We start from the raw sequence: 24,790 nt of genomic DNA, 5'->3' as shown, positions 1-24,790 counted from the left end.
TGGGCTGGTTTTCAGGTAAATTTGGCTTCATTTCTCCTCTCCTCTGAACAGTCTGCATGACCACGGGGCGTCGTGTCTCAGGGAGCAGTGGGTTCGGATGGCACCTAGTAGCCCGTGGCACCACGAGGCTCGCTCCCAGAGGGTGTGGATGTCACGCAGTCCGTCCAGGTCCTGTCCCAGACCGGCGCTCCTCACCTAAAGTTTGAATTGTGCCCAGTCCCAAAAGGGCAATACAATTTTGGATTAATGTAACTAATTCCAAATTCATTAAGAATTATGTGATTTCCATGTCAGGAACCAAATGAGTTGAGAAGTGTATTTACATTGCTTCAGCACGGCTCCATTTAGCTGTACTCAGACCTGGTTGTCTTCTTCTCAGGATTAGTCTCAGTTTCTCACGTAGTTGCGTTATCTTGAGTCTTTTTTCAGGAATAGTTTGCAAAGGGAAAATAAGAAATGTTGATGTTGTACTCTGGGCAACGTTTTTGTTCTGCTTTCCTAATCTAAGGGGAGTTGGGCAGCTTACAGTTAAGCATTTTTAAATACATCCTTTGCTAAATCAGACTCTAAGGGCTTTACCGGTACGCTTCAGGTAATGTGGTGTAATGGACAGAACATAGACGGAATGCGGAGTATGAACACTCCAGATGCTAGTGCCGTCTTGGAACCTGACCTTTGCAAAACAGAAACATAACAGCCCTGCATCTTGTTGAGAAGGTTAAATGAGCTAACACGTGAGAGTTCGCTGTGAACCCTACGCTGTGTTCGGTGCCCTTGCAGTTGGCCAGTCTGTACGTGGTGCTCCGCTCCCCGCAGCGCGCACACAGAACCTCAGCAGGCTGGGACTGCGAGGGGGCTCCCCGAGTCAGTTACACCAGTTTCTTCGTTTTGCCCCTGAGTGAACTCAGACGCAGAGGCTGGTGACTTTCCTAAAGCCACAAAACTAGCAATGGCAGCAAAGGCGGGATCTTGCCAATCCCAAGCCAATGCTTATTTCACTTTGCCGTTGTTTTTCAAGTCACTGATTTCGTGTATACAAACATTTTAAGGTCATTTTTCAGTGTCAAGGACCATTTGAAATGAAATCTGGCTTTGGGAAATGTTACTGTTAAAAGTAGCTGATAGTTTTCTATTTTTGATAACTGCCATGTGGATATATAAGAGGAGGTCATTGCTCCTAGGATAAAAATAGTAATTACTGACTACTAATTTTTATGCTAAGTATTACCTTCTAAGACACTGGGATCTTTTCCTTTAAGGAACTTAAACTCAAGAGATTTGATCTATTATCTTGCTATGTTATGGTAGACTTCTGCCTCACAATGATGTTTTTTCTTTTTGCTTTTGAATTATGGGTAGACATTATAAGAAATGGCCAATACTAGTTTCAAACTTGTTTAATCTTCTTTTACTATAAAAATATTGAATGCAAAAAAAATAGCTGAGCATAATAAGCATTTAAAACAGAATTGTTCAGAGAAAGGTGAAACCAAACTTAGAGAAAAAAAGCTCATTAATTTAAACTCTAAAGTAAGGATTGTGAATAGTGCCTGAAATGAAATGTATTTGAATTCTTTCCTCATTGCCTATGCAAACCACAAATGTAAGCAGGATTAGGAAGGGAGTGTTTCAAGTGGCCGACAGAACACACTGTGTCCGAGCAGCCTTCCGTGGATGGGAACACAGATTAACACACACGGAAGAGGCGAGCTAATTGCAGGCGCCTTATCCGGTCAGGACAGCGGGTCCTCCCCCACCTTTCCGCCACTCGGTGGAACTGGAAGTCAGGGATTTGCTTTCTTTATAATTATTTTGTAATTAAGAATTGCACACATTTCTGTTCTGCTTGTTCATTTGTTTTTTAGATTCAATTATTGATAGATATGTATTTATTGACATTTTGTTGCTCATAGCTTTTTCTTACCCGGCAAGCTCTTTATCTGTCCTTAGGATGCACCACGTTCTGCCTTTTCTGCCACTGCTAGTTCTGTGGCTTTAGAAAAGTCGTTCATCTCTGTATCTGAGTTCACTCAATGATGAAATGATAGCTTTGCTGGGTAGATACAGAGGACATTGATGGTTGCCGGATGGAAGGGGGGTTCAGGGGATGGGATGGGTGAAAAATGTGAAGGGATCATGAAGTACAGATTGGTGGTTACAGAACAGCTATGGAAATGTAACGTACAACATAGGGAAGATAGTCAATACTGTTCTAGTAACTGAATGGTGTCAAATGGGTGTGAGATTTATCAGGATGCTTGCTTAGTAAGTTATATAATGTCTAATTGCTGGGCTGTGCATCTGAAACTAATACATTGTTGTATGTGCACTGTAGTTGAAAAGATTTTAGTGATTTAAAATTAAAAAAGAATAGAATTACACAAATTTAAATTATTTTCTCACAGCATCGCCCTGACTAATTGACTTTAAGCAAATAACCACCCCTTTCCTGACATGCAGTACAAATTCGATGCTGACTATGGAGAAAAGACAGTCGCTAAGTTTGTTCAAGGGCACAGCCCTTTGTAGTTTTCCATTCGACTGCTTGGATGAGAAGTTTATAATATCTTTTTCATTTTTTAAAATTGATCCACGTCTGAAGGTTCATCTTGCTCTTGTTCTTCACTTCATAGAAGTAACAATGTTTTTAGATCTCTGCACTAGTTTTTCCTTCTTGGATGGAGCAAAGAATAAAGAAATTTGTTTCTCCTATTGATGTGAAGGTTGGAGCCTTGAACAAGGAGGAGGCGTCAGCACTTTCATTTTCCAGAGAATAGAGCTCATATTTAAATTGTGCCACTTTTGTTTTTGCACTTGTAGAACAACCACATATTAAAATGACATGGTACTTTTATTACTTAGAAAAAGACATTATGTAGTTATCATTATTATAGGTATTGATGTGGTATCCTTTGTTAACTATTGAAATATCCTTCTTAGGTATCATTACCAAACAGTACATGGGTGGTTGTGCCATTTAATTTTTGGTAATTTTTTTCCTAATATTGAAATAGCACAAACAAAAATGAAAATATTCTAAGGTCCAGACTTTATTGTTTCTAAGAAACTAGTCAAACTTTTCATTAGGTGGAAGAGTGGAATAAATTCTCTGTTAGGTCTTCACTATCTCTTTTTTTAAAAGATGTTATTTATTTACTTTTGGGGGAAGGGAGGGAGAAAGAGAGGGAAACATCAATGTGTGCTTGCCTCTCAGGTGCCCCCTACTGGGGACCTGGCCCGCAACCCAGGCATGTGCCCTGACTGGGAATTGAACCGGCAACCCTTTGGTTTGCAGGCTGGCTCTCAATGCACTGAGCCATGCCAACCAGGGCTCTGCCTCTTTCTTTTCAGAGTGTTTATCCCAAAGGGATAACTTTCCCCCCTGAATGTTTGGTGCTTGACTCTTCTTTTACCCACTCTCCCTTTCTCTAGGCCTCAGAGGAATAGCACATTGATCCCATTGTGCTCAGAAGATAATCTCCTGCTCTCTGCCCTCTGTAGTTAGCACGCTGGAGAAGAGAGAAGGGTTCAGGTGAAACTGACTGCCCATGTCCCCCGCATCCTCTGCTAGCAACGACTCCTGCCCCCTGCGGAGTCAGTGTCAGTCTCATTGTTCGGTCCAGGGGAGGGGTTTAGATCTTGTTTCGATGTGTCTGTGACGTTTTATACTGAGTTCTCTTTCTTGACACCTTCTCTTCCTTTGATATCCTTATCACCAGTCTCTTTAGTTTCTGTTTTCTTTCTCTTGGTCATTTGTACAGCCAGAATTTATGCTGCTCTTTTCTAGGTCCTGGGGCTTAAATGGTGAACAAAGACACATTCCCTGTCCTCCAACAGGTAGATTATGGTCTAAGGAAGGAGGGGAGCCAGTGAACAGTTCCATGCTTTTTGCCTTTATTCATGCAGGTCTTCTGCCTGGGATTATCTCTTCCCTCCCCTCCCCTCCCCTCCCCATCCCTTCCTGTCTCCTGCCCCCCTCCCCTACTCTCTGTGTCACATGCACACACACATACACCCACCCTTATTATGCATTTGCAGATTTAAGATATATCTCAAATATGAATAAATATACACAAGAACTGGATTCGAATCTTGCTCTGCCATTTGCTAGCCATGTGATTGGGTTGTAATTTACCCTTAATTTGCCACTCCACGTATCGTGCACACCCACGAGTTTGTGCACATTGTACATGGTATTGTTATACCTATTGTTATACCCATGATATGCAGTCATTTTGCCCATGTATAAATATACATCCTTATTTTTCCCTCAAACGTTTGGGCAAAAAGACATGTGTTACACATGGAAAACTATGGTAGCTCCCCTGCAGCTTGTATCTCCTCGTTCACAAGGTGCTGTAGCAGTCACCGCGCCTCGCGGCCTTGTCGCGCGCGTCAGAAGACGCAGTGGGGTGTATCAGGGGTGTGATGCTCTGGGAAGCACAGTGATAAGGTAAAGCAGGTTCTTTCTTCTCCCTGGTTCTCCTCCTGGCTCCTTTTTCTCTTCTTCTAGTCTCCTTTCCTACAGACCCTACAATAAGCTGTTTTTGTCCTAAAAATAGTGCATCCTCCCACAGTCATTGGAGGGAATACGGCCAATAATCTAATCAAAATACATAGCTTCCCAGTGGCCATAAACTATTTTGAAGTCATTTTAAAACCAACCATTACAACCTGGGTTTAATCTGTTTAACACATAAATAAAGCTATTTCATAAGACCCTGAAACAGATTTATGCTAAATAGTCTGATAAAATGAAAATGCTGTAGCATCAAATATTAATATTTTGCTAGCAGCAGGCAGCCCAAATGTTAACGGCTGATATGCATTTGAAGGCCTACTTAACTGCGGATTTAATTAGGACCATTTCTCAGAGCTGGAGTTATAAATGGGCTTATAAATGAGAAATTAGCCTCCCCTCCAGGGAGCGTCAGGTTCTTTGAAATCTTAATTAACCAATCACATTGTGCTTCTCTTCCTTCAGTCAACAGTACAGCTAAATGCTGAAGAAAACGTTATCTAGTTAGTAACAACTTAAATAATTGGAGCACAGTTCTTTTATATTATGTTGGAACATAATCATAAAATGAAAAATACAATAAAAACATTACTCATCCTTGCCTTTTTGAATATGTTCTTTTGTCCACTGTACTTATTTTTAAATACTACACCATAAAACAAGGAAATTTGTTCATAAACATCAGGAATAAGTGTAAGACAAAATAGTATTGAATGTAGAGTGTAATTAAGAAATAAAATTTATGTTGAATATATTTTTTAAACAAACAAAAAATAAGTACAAGAAACATAGGCTGCTTCGTTGCTGTAATAGTCATTATTTACAGTATGGCTTTTGCAGTGTCACTTCCTTCCATACAAAAGGTCACAAATGCAGGCAGCTTGTTTAAGGAGGTTAATTTTTTTGCATGAGTAGCCAATGAGTTTATTAGATATTATATATGAAGATCACTTGCAACTCAATCATAGAAAGATAAATAACCCATTGAAAAATGAACGAAGGATTTGAATAGATATTTCTCCAAAGAAGATACACCAGTGGCACGTGAAGAGATGCCCAGCGTCATTAGCTACCAGAGAAATGCAGATCAAAGCCACAGTGAGATACCGTTTCATACCCATTAAGATGACTAAAGTCAGTGAAGTGCTGGCAAGCACCGGAGCCCTCATACTCTGCCGGTGGGAATGTAGGAACACTGCAGCTGCGCTGGAAAACCATCTGGTAGTTCCTCAGAAGGCGAGACAGAGGTGACCATGTGACCTGGCATTCCACTCCTAGGTATATGGACCCAAGAGAATTGAAATATGTTCACACAAAGACTTGTTCACACGTGTTCATAGCAGCATTCTTCATAATAGTCTAAACGTGAAAACAACCCAGATGTCTACAAAGCGATGAGTGGGTGGATCAGTGGTGGTATATCTATGCAGGGAATATTATTCGGCAATGAAAAGGAATGAAATACTGGTGTATGCTTCAATCAACGTGGATGAACCTTGAAAATAGTATGCTAAGTGGAAGAAGCCAGTCACAAAAGGCTACATGTTGTATGATTATGTGTATATCAAATTTATAGACATAAACAGAGGTTGCCTGGGGGTGGGGATACTGGGGGCTGATGAGTAAAGATGTGAGGCTTGCTTACAGGTCATGAAATGTCTAAACTTAAATCATGGTGGTGGTTGCACAACTCCGTGAATCTGCCATATACCCTTGGGTTGTAATTTTAAGTGGTGAGTTTTGCTAAGTCAGTTATATCCCAATAAATCTATTTTAAAAAGAAAAAGTTTATAATAATATTCTAGGGAGAAGAAGCTCGGGTACTGAAATGAGGCAGGGGAAATAGAAGTGGAGGGGCAGTGATGGATTTGAGGGTCAGGAATGAGAAAGAACAGGTAGGGCTTTGTAACTGGTTTTGATGCCAAGAGTCAGATAAGAGGATGCGTGTGTGGGGCCCCCCGGTTTCTGGCTTGGTGATTAAAGAGCAGGTGGTGCCAGACACAGTGGGGCAGGGGTACGGAAGGGAGTAAAACTTCAGGAAACAGATACTGAGCTTGCTTTCCAGCAACCTTGAGTTTGAGGTGTCTGCAGGGCAACTGGGTGGAGATGTTCACAATGTGGGTCTGACGCTAGAAACGTAATTTGACACTTGTTAATGGATGGCTTAGATTTGAGGTCCTCTATGTATAAAGCCACACGAGGAAAGTGCTGGTTAAGAAGAACAAAGGGCTGAAAACATGTAAGAATTTCACAGGAGCAGAGTAGCTGGCTAGAAAGCCTGAAGAGTTGCAACGTGGGGAGAGGTATTTGGGAGCCAAAGGGGGAAGAGGTCCGGGAAAGAAGGAGAATGGGTAATAAAATCGGGGAGTCCGAGGGGTACAGCGCGGTGACCGTCGTCAGTAATGCTGCATTGGGTACAGGCGCAGCTTGTTTCGTTGCCTTCGCTTTCCTGTGCTCCGCAGATGTCACGGTTTACAAGTTCAAGGCAGTACCCTCCTCCACCAGCAAAAAGGTTAAAACTCAGTTTATTGGGCTGGTCTGAAACCAAACCTGAAATATCTCCAAGTTGTGCCCATATTTGAAAGCTGCTAAGAGAGTAGATATTAGAAGTTCTCATCACAAGAAGAAAAAAACACCCTGAAGGAGCAGTTACTTTTCTCGGGTGCTGCCCACTTCACGCAGCTGAGCACCGGAGAGTGTCCTCTGTGCGCGGCGGCTCGCAGGTCGGAGCGACCTTCCCGAGCAGCCTAGGCGGGGAGCGCGGTAGCGTTCAGAGGGAGGGTAAAGGAGGGCCGCTTTAAAGACAGGATGGAGTTAACTTTAAAGCAGTTTTTTTCTCTAATTCTTTTCTGCCTTAGTGCTAAAAATTTAAGCATTTCTAATCCACAGCGCTTCATTTTAAAAAAATTACATGTGCTTTAATCTAGGTTGGTTTTTCTTTTTATAACCCAAAATAGCAGTACAAACTATAGCATTCATATTATAACCATTAGAATTCTTAAATTATGTAAATTTCCAATTCCATATACAGAAAAAGACATATCAAGTACTCTTTATAAAGTCAGGAAAAGTCCTTTTGCTGCAGTCTTAACTCTGTTATTGCCCAAGTGCTTTTAAAAAGAAATTCCATTTTAAAAAAGTAACTTACCTTATCCTATGGAGACTTTTATTGTATATTATTATTTGTGCTATTACAGTTGTCTCCGCTTTTTCTCCCTTTGCCCTCCTCCACCCATCCCCCCCCCCGCCCCAGGCAGTCCCCTCATCGTTGTCCTTGCCCATGGGTCACACATGTATGTGCTGTGGCTCATCCTTTCTCCCTCTTTCTGTCATCTAGCTCATCAGATGTACTTGAACTTGGCGCTCTCGTCGTTGGGGGCGTTTGGACTTCCCACAGGCATATCGGTCAGAGTTTGGATCACTGTGTCCTTATCCCACCTGCGTATTTGAGAGCCCATCTTTGACAATTCTGCCTCATGGTTGCCCTAAAACGTCCTTTCAAAAGGCGTCAGAGGCCTTCTCCTTTCCTGCTCACCTGCATCTCCTAGGAAGGGAGAAGTTTTGGGGCTCCTTGAAATTCTTGTGTGTTCTCAGGCAGTGGTGGTCAGTCTTTGTGACCCTCCCATGCATGCATCTATGTCTGTCTGTCTGTCAGCAAACATTTTCAGAAGTGATTCTGTGAGGTGCACTGTGGGTTTTACTCTTTCTTTCTTTTTTTTTCTTTGCCCGCCCTCCCTTCCCCTTCTCTCCTTCCCTCCCGATTTTGAGTATGGCCCACTACAGTGAGTGTTAGGTCATAATCCCCCAGTAACGGAGATTTAAAATGTGCACAGACAAGCTCCAAGGATGGCCATATATTTGCTACCCTGGTCTGTTCGCCGTGACTCCATGTTAGAAACTCGGGGTATGGTCTGGCTGCCTGGGACCATCAGAAGGCAGCAAGAGTTGCCCGACTTCCAAGTGCTCTTGTGCTATAGAAAAAAAGCAAATTAATTTCGGCTTAATAATATCCACCGTGAATTACATGCTTATTACTATGTGCCAATTGGCATGTATAATATCTTACCTTAACATAATTTTGAGAATGAGAATTAGCATCACCATTTTGGTGGGGAGTAGGGAGAATAAGAAAATTAGAGCTTAGAGACCTGAAGTGACCTGTGCAAGGTTATTTGTTTGGAGGTAGCTTTAAAGCCTCAGCTTTGTGCCCTAGCACATGCTCTCGGAGAAGGGTCTGCCACCGTGCAGGATCTTTTTAGTGCTCCTCCTCCTTGTGGCTAAGGAAGATCGAGAGACCTGGAAAAAGCGAAAGCCGCAAATTGGATTTTGATCATCTACCCTGTGAGTATTCTCACTGCTTAGAGAACTCAGGCAGTGTCAGCATTAATCAGCCTTTAGTCTCTCAGTACGCGTCTTGCTAAGATTTGCTTCCATAATTTTTGGCAGTCCCACGAGCAAAAGTTGTCTCTGAGCTTTGCACAGTCTTCCGGGAGGTACTTGGAAGCCAAAGTCGAGAGACAGTGGTGAAGACCATGCCCCACCTGTGCCCCGTACAGGTGTTTGCCTCTCAGCCCGGGGCAGGGGGCTGAGTCCCGGTTAATTTCCTCCGGCGTGGAGACCGCCAACAACGCTCATTCCTGTAATGGGTTCAGTCACTTTGTCAGAGGCCCGGGCCTCTCAGAGGCCTGACTGGTGGGCCAGACAAAGCCGTTAGCAGTCGTTCTCCGTACGGTGAGGTCATAGGGCCAGAACCTGATACAACGTACACAGTTGGGGGCCAGTTTTGAGAATTTCATTTCCATCCTTCTCACCTCCTCCCTGTTTTTACTCTCCCACTCAAAAGACATTTTTTCCTGTTCCCCTACTGAAGAGAAAAATCTGTGATGAAGGAATTGAAGTGTGGCTTCTGAGTTAAGATCCGTTTCTGCGTTGTCTAGTGTGGTGGCCCCTAGCCACCTGTACTTGTCAAGCACTTGAAGTGTGGCAGATCAGAATTGACATGTGCAGAAAGCGTAAAACACTTCATATCAGATTTCAAAAACTTAGTATAAGTCTGTTTCTGTTCTGCTTCTTTGTTTATTTTGATTTTTAGGTTCAATTCTTGATAGATATGTATTTATATATTGCCATGTTATTGTTCATATTTTTAATTTATTTTTTCTTCTTAAATGTTAATATTACCCACTAACACTACATGTAATGCTGATTTGATGATGTTAAACTCCTTTAGCTTTTTCTTGTTTGGGAAGCTCTTTATATGTTACTGGTATAATCACCTTGTAAGTTATATAATGTCTAATCACTGAGGTGCACACCTGAAACTAACATAATGTTGTATGTACATTCTAAATGAAAAATAAAAAATGATTAAAAACCTTAGTATGGCAAAGAGAACGTAAAATATTTCGTTGTTAATTTTTAATATTGATTACATGCTGATGATAATATTTCAGATTTATTGCATTAAATAAAATGTTATTAAAATTAACTTCCCCTGCTTTTTAAAATGTGGCTATGTGAAAATTTTAAATTGCATATGTGGCTTGCGTTTGTGGCTTTCGGCATTGATTCTAGACCAATACTCCAGCCACCTCACCTAGCCCAGCTTTGAATTATGGCCCATTATCCAATACTCCAAAGAGGGCTAAATTTGTCCAGTCTTTTGTTCTGATCCTGTTTACCTCTCTACCCTGCTTGAAAGGAGTATTTGGTAATTTACTGGGCAGGGAGGGCACGTGGAAGAAAACCAGCAGGTTGGTCCAGTGGGAGGGGAGGACAGATGGTCTTGTCGGTGTTGCTGGCGGGGCCCAGGGGTGGCGGGTGTGCTGAGTTCAGTCCGTGAAGCCAGGTGAAGAAAATGGAGCACATTTTTAATTTTTCCCCATGTGACTATTTTCAGTGGTTTTGGTTTTGAATGAAGCATCACAGTTTCCCAAGATAACTGTGCTCCTTATTTCTCAGGGCCCCTGGTTTGTCAAGGCTCAGTCTTCAGTCTGTGTGGTTCACATTCACAGACCCCCAAACCCTTGGAGAGCCCAGGGCTGGGATGGCAGGCAGTGAACCCCTGAGCTGGGGGGCCAAGCTCTTGCTGGGGTCCGCTGGTTGCAGCCAAAAAGATTGAAGTAGCTGATGGAAAGTGTTTTTAAGGAGTTGGGCTGGGGTGTGTGTGTGTATTAAAGACATTTGTTTAAATTGTTTTCAATGGAAAATTCTGGGTTTTTTTCTTTTAAATCATTTTTTACTTTTCAATTACAGTTGACATACAATATTATATTAGTTTCAGGTGTATACCCCAGTTATTAGATATTGTTATGCAAAGTGATCACCTCGAAAAATCTCATACCCACCTGGGGTACGTAGGTTTTTTTTTTAATTCCATTTATTTATTTTTAGAGAGAAGGGAAGGGAGGGAGAAAGAGATGGAGAGAAACATCAGTGGGTGGTTGCCTCTTGGCCACCCCTACTGGGGACCTGGCCTGCAACCCAGGCATGTGCCCTGACTGGGAATCAAACTGGTGACCCTTTGGTTTGCAGGCCAGATCTCAATCCACTGAGCCACACCAGCCAGGGCAAGTTTTAGAGGGCTATTGACTATATTCCTTATGCTGTACTTTACATCCCTGTGACTATTCTATAACTACCAATTAATCCTGTCACTTTTAAAAAATTGTTTTAAATTAAAAATTCTCTGTTTTAAAAAGTGCAGAACAAGAAGAAAAATAATCTTTTTCAATTAGTTTACAATGTAAAGAAAGACTAACAGTTTGTTCAAAAGTCAGCATCGTCATCAGATACTGCAGTGCCTGCTAGTTATTTAGTTAATGAAGTTTCAGTGAAAATTTAAAAACCCTCTAGAAAAATAACTAAGAATACTTAAGTGTAGGTGCATTTATTTACTTGAAGTTTTTAATTAAAATGTGTTTAAAAGATGCCACCCATACCCTTCAGTTTCACCTGAATTAGCGGTCATGTACAGACGGTGCCTGTCCCCGGCCACCATGGGTGCTTCTCTCGGGCCGTGTCCCGGTGCTCCCTCCTGTCTAGCAGTGGAAGGACCGGAGCAGGAAACGGTTGTGGGAGTCCTGGTCCTAAGGCTCGGCCCGCTGCTGAGACCGCAGCTGTAGGTGTGTGTCATTGTGCTAACAGTGAAGCCACCTTCTCTGTGGCCAGGAAAGTGCTCAGGTGTGAATCGATTGATCCTTACTTGGCATTTGAGCAGAGGCGAGACAGTGTTGGCTAAGTAAACCTCCTCAGCCTCTTTGTTTTTTATTCGCTAGGAAGAGCCTCTGTCTGGTCCCTGCCTTCGTGTCTTCAAGGGCCTCATTCCACTTTGCTCTGTCTTAATTTGATTTTATTTTCTAGGTCATCAATTCCGTTTTTCTGTGCCTCACAGGCTTGGTATTCGTACTAATAATGCATCTGTCCATTGTTATCCAGACGCCCTAATTTCCCTCTCAGTGTTTGTGGTTTAGAAGAGATCTCTCTGATTCTATTCATAGCAGTGTCTTTTAACTAATATTTGCTTACTTTTTATTAAGTAAATTCAACACAACTTGCTCGAGAAGTCAGATGTGACTAGTTTATGCCAAATATAGTACCTCTCACAACAAAGTATTTAATAGCAACTTAAGAACAAAATGGTGTATGAGGAGTACTCAGGAATTGATTTTTCCAATACTGTGATATTGGTAATCTGGGTAAGAGTTTCAAATTTAGCAAATAAAACCATAGGATGCCCACTTAAATTTGAATTTCAGATGAACAAAAGCTAATTTTTTCATGTTAAATATGTCCCATGCATTTTAACTGGGCATCCTGCGTGTTATATGGGAACCCTAAAGTTGGCGTGGAACATAGTAGCCTTTAACCCACGTAGAATTATAAAAGCACAGGATAACCAAAGCCCACGTTAGAGCTGAGCCCGTTGAACTGAATTCATTTTCTGCACAGGGCACTGATTCTTGTAGTGGTGCCGTATGTGAGCTCTTTGGTAAAATGCACATGAAAAGCTAGCGAGGATTCTCCTCCCGGAATATAGTCGTGCCCTCCCCCTCCCATGCATTCTTCCCCCCAGCTCTCACTTGGCTGGCATTTCCTTGACCCTCCCTGGGGCACGTGTCGCAGTGCCTGCCGTCATGATGACAGCCAGACAGACCACTCACTCTTCTGGACTCACTCAGGCCCTCCCATCTCTCATCGCTTTCAGGGGTGCAGATATGCCCCTAGAGGCTGAGGCAGGGGTGTCTTGACTGATACTCAGGGTCAGAATTCTGTCTTTGTCGTTTCCAGAATCAAAGTCAGCCACCATTCCTTTCCCCTCTGCCTGTGACTCTCAGAATTGCCACAGGAGTGACAGGTTCCCAGGTTCGTGCTGCCCCTGTTACACTCCAGGGCTGCGGCATCCACCCTCCTGGTCCGCACCACAGCGTCACAGCCACGGTGCACACGCAGCCCTGACGTGGACGAGTGCCGTTGTCAGTGGCTGCTGTGATGCCTGCAGTGCCACCCACTGCAGAAAGCACGTTAGCTCGTGATGGGTTGAAGGTGGCTTTAGCAAACATGGGTGTCTTCTGCTGATCACGACAGATCCATGTAAAGGCTTCTTTGACTCTTCTGTGCACATCAGGAAGTTAGCATTATGACCTAAGTTGTGGCGATTTGCTCCAGAGTTACCCCCGGGTAACCCTTGGCAAAGCAGATCATCATTGCACAGTGAGATCATCTTTTTTTTTGTGGGTGAAAAAATTGTGAATTGTTGTGAAAATAATATTAGTTATTTTCATATTGTGAACTACTTACCAATTATTCCCAACTGCCGTGCAACATAGGAACCATTATGAATATGTAACTGGGGACCCACTACTTAGATCTTCGGGAGAACGAGAGAGCTTGCACAGGTAGGACCTGGCCCAAATAAGGAAGCAGGGCAGACACGTGCCGGAGAGAAGCCCGCCTCCCCCCCCCCACCCCCGCCAGCCACTGAACCAAGCCCAGGCGCCTTCCGCAGACGGCAGCCTCATCCACGAGAACCCAGCGCCGTTACTGGCACGGCCTCTTCGTGGTTACAGCAGTTGCATTGTCTTTCCCCTCATTAGAAATTCAGACTTTAAAACCCCCCTCTTAAGCACTTGGCTGTGTTAGGAAAAGAGTTACGTCAAATCTGTGGTCCTCCTAGCTTGTAAGTCAGAAGCCAACCCGTGTATTGATGAAAGGGTTGGGAGTGGTGTTTCAGAAGTGAGAAAGACCACAACCATAAACTCTGTATTTTCTCATGCCGGTATTACAGAACCTGAATAACTAACCGTTCAAAAGATGGGGGAGAAAAATCTCTTCGTGACTATCTTCTGATCTTGTGATGTTGAACAAAAAGCTGTAGTCTTTCTTAATTCATAACTCTTAAAGCACCCTAAAATCAGAAGACCCATTTTTCCTCTGAGTTACTGCGGCATTAGACCAGTGGAGGAATGCGCCTGTTGGATAAGATAACCCAGAGGCACAGTGAGCAGGAAGGACTCGCCTGACCCCTGCCTAACCTCGATCTCAGTCCACTACTCACACGGTTGCACTGCGGAGGAGTTAACATGTAAACTCTGGAGCGCGCTTCAGATTTCTGAAACACCACACTTACTGTAATTTCCTTCTAGCAGGGTTTTGAATACATTAATTAATGTGATTTATCTCCTTCCACTTTTAAAGTGAAAAGACTGAATTAAAATAATGTGAAATTTTAATGTATCTTTATCTTTTATTGCTTTTCATATAACACGAAGTAAAACTTGATGAGAAAACCCTGGCTTTCTGTAGTAATGATTTTTGGCCATTCTAATAGCAGTAGAATTTCTAATTCCTCGGTTAAGTTGGAGATCCATTTCACTTTTCATGTCGTTTATATAATATCTATAACTATTTTCATGTGTCATCTTTGTATTAGGAGTAAGGGTATTTAGGTATGCATTTTGCTGTGAAATTTTGGTCTGGAAGTCTAAGAGTCTTTGTCATTATCTTATATTTTGGTGCAAATTATTTCCTTTTGCTACTGCTCTTGACTAAATGAAGTTAGAGGAGAATAGTTTGCTTTTAAACTCAAAGCAAAAATGATACAATTTTATTCGCTCCATCATAGGAAATGTATGCGTACCATGCCTGCTTCCCTCATTCTGATGTGTTGAGTATCCATTTACTAAGTGCCCAGTCAAGGCCCAGGCACCAGCGGAGCAAAATAAATAAGAATTGATCATGCACCACTCAGAGGTGTCAATCAAGTAACGATATTCAGACATGGTGCCATCTAATTAAAAGAGCAGAGTGGAAGACCAAAGGACCAATTGACTAAGTGAGGGGAAGCGAGCAGATGACTTCCAGAACAGTTCTTCACTTGTCAGCTCAGAGAGGGGTGTGTCAGTCTACTCCCCTGAGGGCGACAGTGTAAAGGACACCTGATTGTGTGGAATATTCCGAATCCAGTTTCTGACTTCTTAAGTTTTAGATGTGGGATGGTAGCCCTGTAAGCCCAGTAGTTCCCCAATAACAGTTGGTGGACTTCTGCGGACAACGTGCGTTTTGCAGTAGCTTCTCAGTTGATTCTGATTCTCAGTAGGGCGTGGTGCACACTTCAGTAAAGATCCAGGAGAGAGAAGACAGGTGGTCATTGAAGTCACAGGTATTGGTGATTCCCCAGGAATGGCGGAGAACAGGGCTGCGGACGTAACTCCGTCCTGCAAGGGGTAGGCAGAGGAGGAGTCTGCAAGGAGGCTGGAAAGGAATATACAGTATTCCGAGCTGGAAGATGTATTTGCCTAAATCCCCTAAGTCTTAGAATGGCAGCCTCATTTCTGAATCCATGTAGAGATAAAAGGTGTAGAATAAAAATCGTTAGGTTTCTACTCATGATTTGGCTTTATTCCAAAAAGGATTAATCAAGTTTCAAATGTACCCAATGAAAAAAGATTTCTGTTACTTTCGAGAAATCTGTTGGAGGAACAGAAATGGACCTTCTTGAATGTAGAAAAGTAACAAAATATTAGAAATAACAGAACAGAAAGTTCTAATATTAACCAGGATCTGTAAACAAAAAATGTCCTATTGCATACTTACTAGATGCAATTAGAACATTTAATTTGTCAAAATGACCTTTAACTGAGAATTAGAGCTATCATAGTCTCTCAGGACTCCTGTTCTTCGCCCTTCCCATTCCTTTTGTTGCTATTGTCATGGTGATCAGCATCCTCGGCTCCCAGGTGGGCAGAAACCCAGACCTGCACTGTCAGGAAAGGGACAGAATGGCAGTTGTGTAACCTGACTTGGTGGAAAGAGTAATTGCCTTCTTCAGAATCCACATTCTAGTAGAGAGTAACTTCATGGATCCCAGAGAATTTTTAAAATGTACACATCATTGGCATTTAGTTAGGGATGCAGTTACTGCTCACTTACAGGCACTCTCCTTTGAGGTTCCAGATGGTCCTCCCTGCACAGGGGTTGTAGGGTCACTTTGGTGGTCGTGCGATCTCAGTCAGTGGCCTCCACTTCGGTGACCACGTGCAGATGTTTGAGATGGTCTGTAAACAAGTGGTCATGTGGTCAGCAGTGGTCTGATTGAGGCTCTACATTGAAAGTGATTCTTAAAATCCTGTGAATTAACACAATATTATTGGAGGACTGTTTATCGTGAATAATATTTTGTCAAAGAAGAAAAGGTGGACAATGATATGTATCTTCGTGGTGAGCACACCACAGTGGGACCTTCCAGTTTGCTGATGGCCAATGTGATGATGCACTCGGGGCGTTGCCAGCTGGGGAAGCTCACTTGAGTCTTGTCCAGAGTTTTTGTAGCGACTCATTCAGGACCTGCCCAGGTGCCCGACCTTTGGACTCCAGCCTCCACAGGTGGAGCTACTACCGCACGGCCCCAAGGCCCGGTAGAAAGCACACTGGTAGACCACTGGGGGGCCAAGGCCCGCATGCAAAAGCCCTCTTTCAGGCACGGCGTTCCAAGGGCCTAGAGGTCACCTCCCAGTGGCCAATGACCAAGGCCGGCCCCCTTTTTGGGTAAGGTTAATTCCTCACCGCACGTATTTCTTTCACAGAACTGTGGCCAGAAACACCATGGCAAATGAAACAGCTCCTTGCTGTCCACAGGACTGAGTAAAAACGTCTTCACTCAAGATGACCTTCGAGTATTCCAGGTCCCACTCCAATGGGCCCTTGAGGAATTCCCTCCCGGTCAGTCAGTCACGTCTCCTGGGCAGGCCAAGTGCCTTCTGCCTTGGGGCCCTGGTTCGCACCTGCCTTGCGGCTGAGGACTGTCTGAGACTTTCACTCTTGCTGAGCCCACCCTGTCTTGGGGCTCGGCCCAGCCCCCAGCCCGCAGCCCCCGAGGAAGGCTACTGTCGCAGCTTCAGCCCTTCTGCATCACTTCTGCTGCTAAATTCCTCTGGCTGCCACTTCTTTGGTTGTTAGCAGGTTTCCTTCCGTTGGTACTCACACCTGTGTTTTGCCTAAGAAATGGACCTTAGCCTCTTTTCGGTGCATCGTGGGCTGTATCCTGTTCCTTTTGGTCCCCCAGGTCCCAGTACAGTGTCGTGCTCATAGCAAGTGTTAGAGGCATTTTGAATGGTAAGCTTTCATACAGACACGGGCAGCTAGGAGCATCCTATTCAAATATATGAACTAAACGTCTTTTAAAAATCATCTAAATTATATTTACAAATTTCGGAGGTAGCTATGTTGATAGAGGAAAGCATCGGAGTCATTTTTTTATAATTCATCTGCAAACATAAAGGTTGGCAAAATTCTGAAAATGTCCGGATGTACTGCCATTCCGCTCCCACCTCGGGGCTTTTCCTGCTTGCCCCTCTGTCCCTCTGCCCGTGGCGCTCTTTCTCCGGGTGGTCGCCCTCACTCAGAGAGGCCGAGCCCCCGCACCTGAGGTGCCAGGCCTCCCCTTACTGTTGCTCCGCCTGGATTTATTTTTTATCATACTTGTCGCTGACCACTATTACATAATGTTTCTGTATATACAAACACACACACGTATATGGTTAGACACATGCACAACACACGTATATTTGGCCAAAGAGTTCTTTTGTTTTTACCATACAATGCCTCTAGTAGCGCTTAGTTGTCTTCAACTTCATTAGAAACAATTTTGTTAGATTGTATTGTGACAGCTGTCACATTAGCGTGCATTAAAAAATACTTATCAAAATTGGTGAATTTTTGTGTAGCCATTTTAATATTGAAGATGGAAGAAAATAACATTTTTGGCATATTGTGCTTTATTATTTCAAGAAGGCTAAAAGTGTAACTTAAATGCAAAAAAAATTGTATAGCGTGTGGAGAAGGTGCTGTGACTGATAGAACACGTCAAAAATGATTTGTGAAGTTTCATGCCGAAGATTTCTCCCTGGATGTTGCTCCACGGTCAGGCAGACCAGTTAGAGTTGATAGCGATCAAATCGAGACATTAATTGAGAACAATCAGTGTTACACCACATGGGAGATAGTTTACATACTGAAAATATTTAAATCAGTGAGGTTATTAGTGAAAATGAAAACTGTGTCTTTTATTTTATGGAAAAAACTAAACAGATTTTTTGGGCCAACGAATATTTCCCCCTGCTACTAGAATATAAGCTCCATAAAGAAAGGACATTGTCTTGCTAACAGTTATTTCTTCTGCACCTTAAACAGAGCCTGATTGTTAATAGGTACTCAGAAAAGTATTTGTTGAATATATGAATGAATCTGTACTATGCAGCAAATAGAAAGCTTATTTTTTTATGTCACTCAATTCAAGAAAGTATAATTGAGCTCAGAGTTTCAAAGAAAAATGTTTTCTAAATTTATTTAAAATTATTCGACCTATAAAAACAATAGTGATCCCTGGCTGGTGTGGTTCAATGGATTGAGTGCGGGCCTGCGAACCAAAGGTTGCCAGTTTGATTCCCAGTCAGGGCACATGCCTGGGGTGCAGGCCAGGTCCCCAGTTGGGGGAGGTACAAGAGACAACCGATCAAACAGATCAATGTTTCTCTCACACATCAGTGTTTCTCTGTCTGTCTTTCTCCCTCCCCCTCTCTCTAAAGACAAATAAAGAATATTTTTAAAAAATAATGAGATGTATACATGGTAAAAGTTAATAAAGTTACAAAATGTAATGATTATGTGAAAATAGGCATGTTTTTCAAATGTGTGTTATCAGAGGCATTCTGTAAAGTTTTGTGGAAAGATGAAAGAATTTATTTTTATAATGGGTAGTAAATGTGGAGCTCTTAAACGGTGTATTCATTTCAAAATGGTTTAAAGGGCGGTTTGATAAAAGTCGCAATTAAAGCTAAGTTAGAAATGCACCCGAGAGCACAGAGTACAGCTGTCGTGCTTCCCTTTAACAGGGGCTGCAGGGTTTATCCTTGCCCGTCGGCATGAATTTCCAAGACTGTCTGTCACGTATCCCATTTGAGCCTTTACTTTGGGACAACGAGTGGTCAGCAGCCCTGGGAATGAGGACGTGTCCAAATACGGCCGTGGCTGCATTTGGCAGGTGTATCTGGCATCTAAAAGGAACCCAGATGTTCATCACAGAGAACCATCGCTCGCTCTGACCTAGATTCCTTAGGGGCTCGGGGAATTCAGGCTAGGCTCCAGTGCGTCTCGGTCCTCCGGTCCCACAGGGCCCTCTGTTCTCTTCCGACACGTCCGACTGCAGCCCCGCCCTTCCTTGGGGATCCGTCGTGAATATCGGCTGGTCTTCTAGGCACACTCCCTTCTCTCCCTGTCTTTCCCCTGCCCTTCCGTCTTACTGCTGCTGTCCCCGAAGAGATTTCTCTCTAAGTGAGGCCAGCATACGGCTTGTGTTTTTGACCTTTGTGTCAGGCTTTGATTTGGAGCCATTTGGGGGCCTGTGTGTGCGATGCCCGCAAAGCAGCTTGCTCACAATGTGATACACTTGACACTCCTTCTCTTGCTTCCATGTTACCCCACTTCTGCTGAAACGTCCCACCATCTTCAAGGGAGGGAGACGGGCAGTAATCCAGCCTTTCTGCGCGACTGGTTCCAGCTCCTCGTTTTAGTAGCACATTTGAAACTAGATACACTTTTACATTTTCTCCTTTCATCTCTGCCTCTTTGGATTCTTGGCAAACATCAAGGCAAATAAATCAGACCCACCGCTGCAAACCCATCTGCTTTTAGGGACATGCACGCCAGCCAGTTTGTGATGTTTTACCCCAGATCTAGCTCCAACATAGAACTAAAGGAGGCTCCCTGTGGGGGAGGAAGAGAAAGGCACGTTCTAAGGTCAAGTTTTTTAAGCTCTGAACCGTTTATCTGCTGACGGACTGTGGCCAGGCATGGTCTACACTGACATTTTTAATGACACGGACAAGACGGCATGAGACTTCTGAAGCTGAAATGATTTTGTAGCAGATGAAAGGTGCAAATGCAGTTCCTTTTTGGATTTGACAATAGGGCTTAATAAAAAAAAAAAGATGCTGTCATCATTGTAAAATGTAGCCAATCAAGTTCCAGTCAAGGTGTACATTTATCAGGACATCATGTTTACACTTCTGCTGGTGCTAGGTCACCCGTGAGAGTACCTCTCCAGCTGTTGACAGCCCAGAAACTGTTTTATAAAAAGTAATGGGCTATGATTACCCACACCTGTCTTCCTAATACTCAGTGGCACTTGAATGCTGTGTCATTTGTGGCTCGCCGGCATGGAGTGATGCTTCCCCGCAAACAGGAATGAAGAGGATTACAGGCGGTCGGGGCACGCGAATTGTACTGGAGGGGCGGCTCGTGGATATAATACTCTTGATAACAGTTGTAAATGGATCCACTTAAAATGATCAAAAGTGAATGGAGCTGCTTATCATGCCTCTTAGAGATGGTTTTAGACTGATTTTTCACAAGCTGAATTATATCCTCTATGGGCCATGGGTTTTTTTCGCACTGGAGATCAACATCTTTTTTAAGAAGGTTTAGTATTATGACTTAGTTGTTTGGAATTTAAACAAAATCCTTGAAAGGTTAGCTAAGTAGAAATTTATGTGGTGGTGGTAACAGGGATGTGGAGTAGGGGGAAGAATATTCAGCTTTTCAGACTTTCCTCCCCACCCCTCCCCACTTCTCCTGATTTCTGATCTGAGTCCGCTTTTGTGTGGGGCCCAGCGTGACCCCTCCTTAGCAGAGTAGAGGACAGTGTCAAAGACTTTGCCGGTTACATTCTGGGTGGCGACGGTTCAGAAGGGGGGGGGCGTGCGGTAGTGACAGTGGCATTTGTCCTCTGCACAGCCATGACTTGAGCCCTTCCCTGAACCTCTGGGGCTAAACTCTGTAGTAATGATGCCTGAAGCTGTCACTGCCCCTGCAGACCGAGCCTCCACACGACCTGTCCTCCTCCTCCCCCTCCGGAGCGTCTTTGTGCGCGCCTTTCTCCACCGCAAGGTGCATCCAGGATAGCGGCCAGAGGGCCTGTGGGTAGACAAAACTTCACTTTACCAAGTAGTTGTTCACTTCTGCTCCTACTCGTTCGTGGGCTACTAAAGACAAGGGCGCTTTTGAACACGTGAGGTTCCTGGTAACAGATTCAGAGCGGGCAGTGGGCGCCTTATGTCGTCATGCGGACAGCTCTGAGGGAATTGGTTTCATAATCATGATGTTCGTGATAGCCAGAGAAAAAACACCTATTTTTATTATTTAGAGTATACAAAAACAGAAGGATGTCTAAAATTGATGTTCACCCAAATATTTAAACAGTTAAATGTGATTCTTAAAGAAAAAGGGAATAGTAATTACTTTCATTTATTTCTTTCGTGAGTCCTCAGTGTATACTAGGCAGTGTGCTAAGCACTGCACGTACATGATTTTATTCTCAGTGACGTGGATTTGGTGTTTGCCCACTGTGCAGATGAGGAGGCTGGAGTTCAGCGGGATTAAATGAGTTATCTGGGATCCCGTGGGTATGGAGCAGGGCAGCCAGAGGTAGACCCCACGCGCTTGTCTGGCTCCAGAGCCACAGGACCGCCGCTGCGGCCTGCGGATGGGATGCGAGGGGCCCCTACCGGGAAGCGAATATCGGGTCAGGTTGTGAGTGCGTCTCGGGCACTGGGGAGGTCGCTGCCCGCGAAGGAGTGACTTCCCTCCTCTCGTTCCGAAGGTGGCGGGCAAGACTTGAGGGGACATTCCCTTTATGGCGGGGGTGAGGGTCGAGGGGTGGCCCTCCAAGAAAATGACCTCGTATTGGTTTTGGTTGTGCTATACATTGTTTTAGCCATGTTAGTACAAGTTTTAAAAGGTCACATGAGACCTTTTAACTCCATATATGTAGGTGGTAAATGATTGGCGTCTTTTTCATCCTCTCTGTACATTTTATTTCTTATAAAAATTGAGATATATTTGGAATAAGACAAAAGCGGAAGGTATTAATAGAACAGTTGTGTTATCATCCTTCTTTTACAGAGCATGAGGTTTGATGGCTCCATGACTCTGATGTTTGTTGAATGGGTGAGGAGTGAATGAGTTTGGGGGATTAGGTGTGGATTTCTGAAATATATACTATTGTTGTTCTCAACAGTATGGATAATTGGGAGGTGTTTAGCTTTTGCTTAAAAACATTATTTTTTCTAGTCTAGTACACAATTTTATTCATATTAGTCTATTTATGAGGCTAGTGTGCCTCTTGACCTTCACTTTCAGTGAATAATGTAGCAAAATAACTTATTTAGTCTATAAAGTGAAGTTCCTGAAATTATTCCCTTAGCCAACTGAGATTCATGTGAAGGAGAAAACTCAAGTACACGAGTGTGGAAAGCATTCGAAAGTAACCCTAGGCCCTGGCCTGTGTGGCTCAGTTGGTTGGAGCGTCCCGTAAACCAGAGGGTTGCAGGTGGATTCCTGGTCAGGACACGTGCCTAGGTTGTGGGTTCGGTCCCCAGTCAGGGGGTGCACAGCCTATTGTTGTTTCTCTCTCATGTTGATGTTTCTCTCCTTTCCTCGCTCTCTAAAAGAAAACAAAAAGCAGTGGGGAAAAAAAATCCTTGAGTAAAGATTTAAAAAGAAGTAACCCTAGGAGGGGAATGTTTATTAAGGAAAAATTAAGTATTTTTAATTTCACTTGAGTTTTGCCTCTTTCAAAAAAAAAACAAATAAGAAATATTCAGATATGCATAGGAAAAATTGCTTAGAATTATGCAAAGTTACTTTCTAGAAATTGTTGATCAATTTCCCCTTCACTGATTCAGACTGTTAGCATTTAAACTCAGCATGATGCCAAATGAGTAGGCAGTTTCTGGGGAATATAGTTCAATGATTTCCCTCCCTGACATCTTGGAAACTGTGAATAGAGTTACCCTGTGAGCTGCTCGGCATATGGTTGCCTTTGAAATAGTCCAGCAACGCGGCGGTAGCATTTCCAGTGGTCATCTTCACAGATCGTTTGTAAACGGAAACCTTCTGTGCAGAAAGACAACCCTTCTCTTGGGGAACACCTGGGCAGTGAAAACTTGCTTCTGCCCGGTACCAGACCCCCCGCTTTATTCTCCAGGCCAGACCAAAAACACATACGTTTCATGGTGTGTCTGCTTGTACATTAGCTTTATATCCGCCTTGTTCTATACTCCCACCCTCCTCCAGAGTACTTTATCACTAGAAACTGCGTTTACCTGGATAAATAGAACTGTTGATGTGTGCCTTTGCTTAAGTTGGGCTATTTTTTTAGGTCTCATTCCACCCCCGCCCCGCCCCCCCCCAGCTCTCACATTCCATTCCTGTGAGCCGTCAGAATTTCCTCGGGACTGATTTGCAGTATGTTTGGTGTTTGCCAGCAAATGTGGAACTTTTCAGTTTGTGTCCCTTCTCTACGCGACATAAGATCTAATTACCACCCGGCACGAAGTAGCAGCTGAAATGAAGAAAAGGCAGCAAGAGAAGTCAGGCACTGGCTCCCAGAGCCAGGGAGCTACTTCCTCTGCCCACTTCTCAGTGGGGGAGCCAACGGGAACGGCATTTGTTACAGTAGCTCACGTGTTAAACGCTCTTTTCCTGAGTTTTAACGGAAAGGGGGGATTTTTTCACATCTTTACAGAAGCCAGACATTAAACGGTACTGTCAATTTGCAGTCGTCACATCGATGCGTCCGTAAACTGTGCGGAGTGTCCCCATCATCGGGGTGGCCGGACGCAGTCCCGTCCTGTTTCCTTGTGTTTAAACAGATACAGCCGACAGACCGTTACAGAAAAAAATAAAATCAGTGAATCATCAATCGTTCTTATAAGACAGAATTGTACTCAGTTTGGAGCTTTTAGATCCTAAACCTGAAAAAAAAAACAACCACCACCAAACCTACCTCTAGATTTATCTTTAAAAAGAGTTTGTCATCTTAACATGGAAGCATTGGGGGTTTTTATTTTCTGGAGTGCATTGGGCAGTTAACCTCTCGGGGGAAGGTTGGTAACGTTCTTACTTTTTACTTGACTGTGGTCCGAGTTTTCCATTTTTACATTGTCCGGAATTCCAGAGCCGGCTGCCAGGTGGTATCGGGTGGCTGTGGAGAAGCGCCTGCCTTTACCGGTCAGCGTTCGTATGTGCCGGTGCAGCTCTGGCGGGGAGGCACGTGAGCAGACAGGGGCTCCTCGGCCCGGCACGTCCATGTCCAGGAGCCTGTTCTTGAACACGTGTGCACAAAAATATCGTTTGTAATATAAATAGGAAAGTGCAAAAAATCATTATTAGGAGAGTATTAAATAAGTTGTTACAACCATATCCAGATGTACCTTGTCCTTTTAAATAGCTGCTCTCAGGATGAAATGCATTTGCTTGTGTTGATAAGGAATATTCCGTAAGTTATCCTATTGTGTGAAAGGGGCCGGTAGTTTTCTTCTGTTCGTGCTTCAGAAAGCAAAGGGTGGGGATGTGTGTACAGCCCCCTCCCTCTCCTCCCCTCGCGTAAACGTGGGCAGAAAGATGGCTGAAGGGCACCGGGAAACCATCGGGGGTGCTTATCCCTGGCGAATGGGCCTGCGGGCCCAGGGCGGAAGGCATTTGGGGGCGTACTTTCATGTGCTGTTGGAATTTTCTGTACTGTGTGTATATATTAGTTTCTGTGATTAAAAGGAGATTTCCATTTTCCCCTCCAGGACTCCGCCCAGGAGAGTGTTATCACTCGAGACATTCACCGCACATTCCCCGCACACGACTACTTTAAGGATACCGGAGGCGACGGCCAGGAGTCGCTGTACAAGATCTGCAAGGTAGGGCCCTCCCTCCCTCGGCTCT

At 43.7% G+C, this 24,790-nt stretch overlaps 1 protein-coding gene across 4 annotated transcripts in view; it reads left to right on the top strand.

The window, feature by feature from the left end:
* RABGAP1L (RAB GTPase activating protein 1 like) overlaps positions 1-24,790 on the top strand; it is a 454,513-nt gene that overhangs the window by 244,547 nt on the left and 185,176 nt on the right. For all 4 annotated transcript variants that reach the window (XM_028530695.2, XM_036015478.1, XM_036015477.1 and 1 more), the window contains one exon: positions 24,652-24,765. In XM_028530695.2, the coding sequence (XP_028386496.1) occupies positions 24,652-24,765 (114 nt within the window). The remainder of the gene's footprint in view (positions 1-24,651; positions 24,766-24,790) is intronic.

This window comes from Phyllostomus discolor, chromosome 14 (genome assembly GCF_004126475.2).
Source record: "Phyllostomus discolor isolate MPI-MPIP mPhyDis1 chromosome 14, mPhyDis1.pri.v3, whole genome shotgun sequence".
Lineage (NCBI taxonomy): Eukaryota > Metazoa > Chordata > Mammalia > Chiroptera > Phyllostomidae > Phyllostomus > Phyllostomus discolor.
The sequence above is the reverse complement of the archived record's forward strand: the minus strand, read 5'-3'. Positions and strand labels throughout refer to the sequence as shown.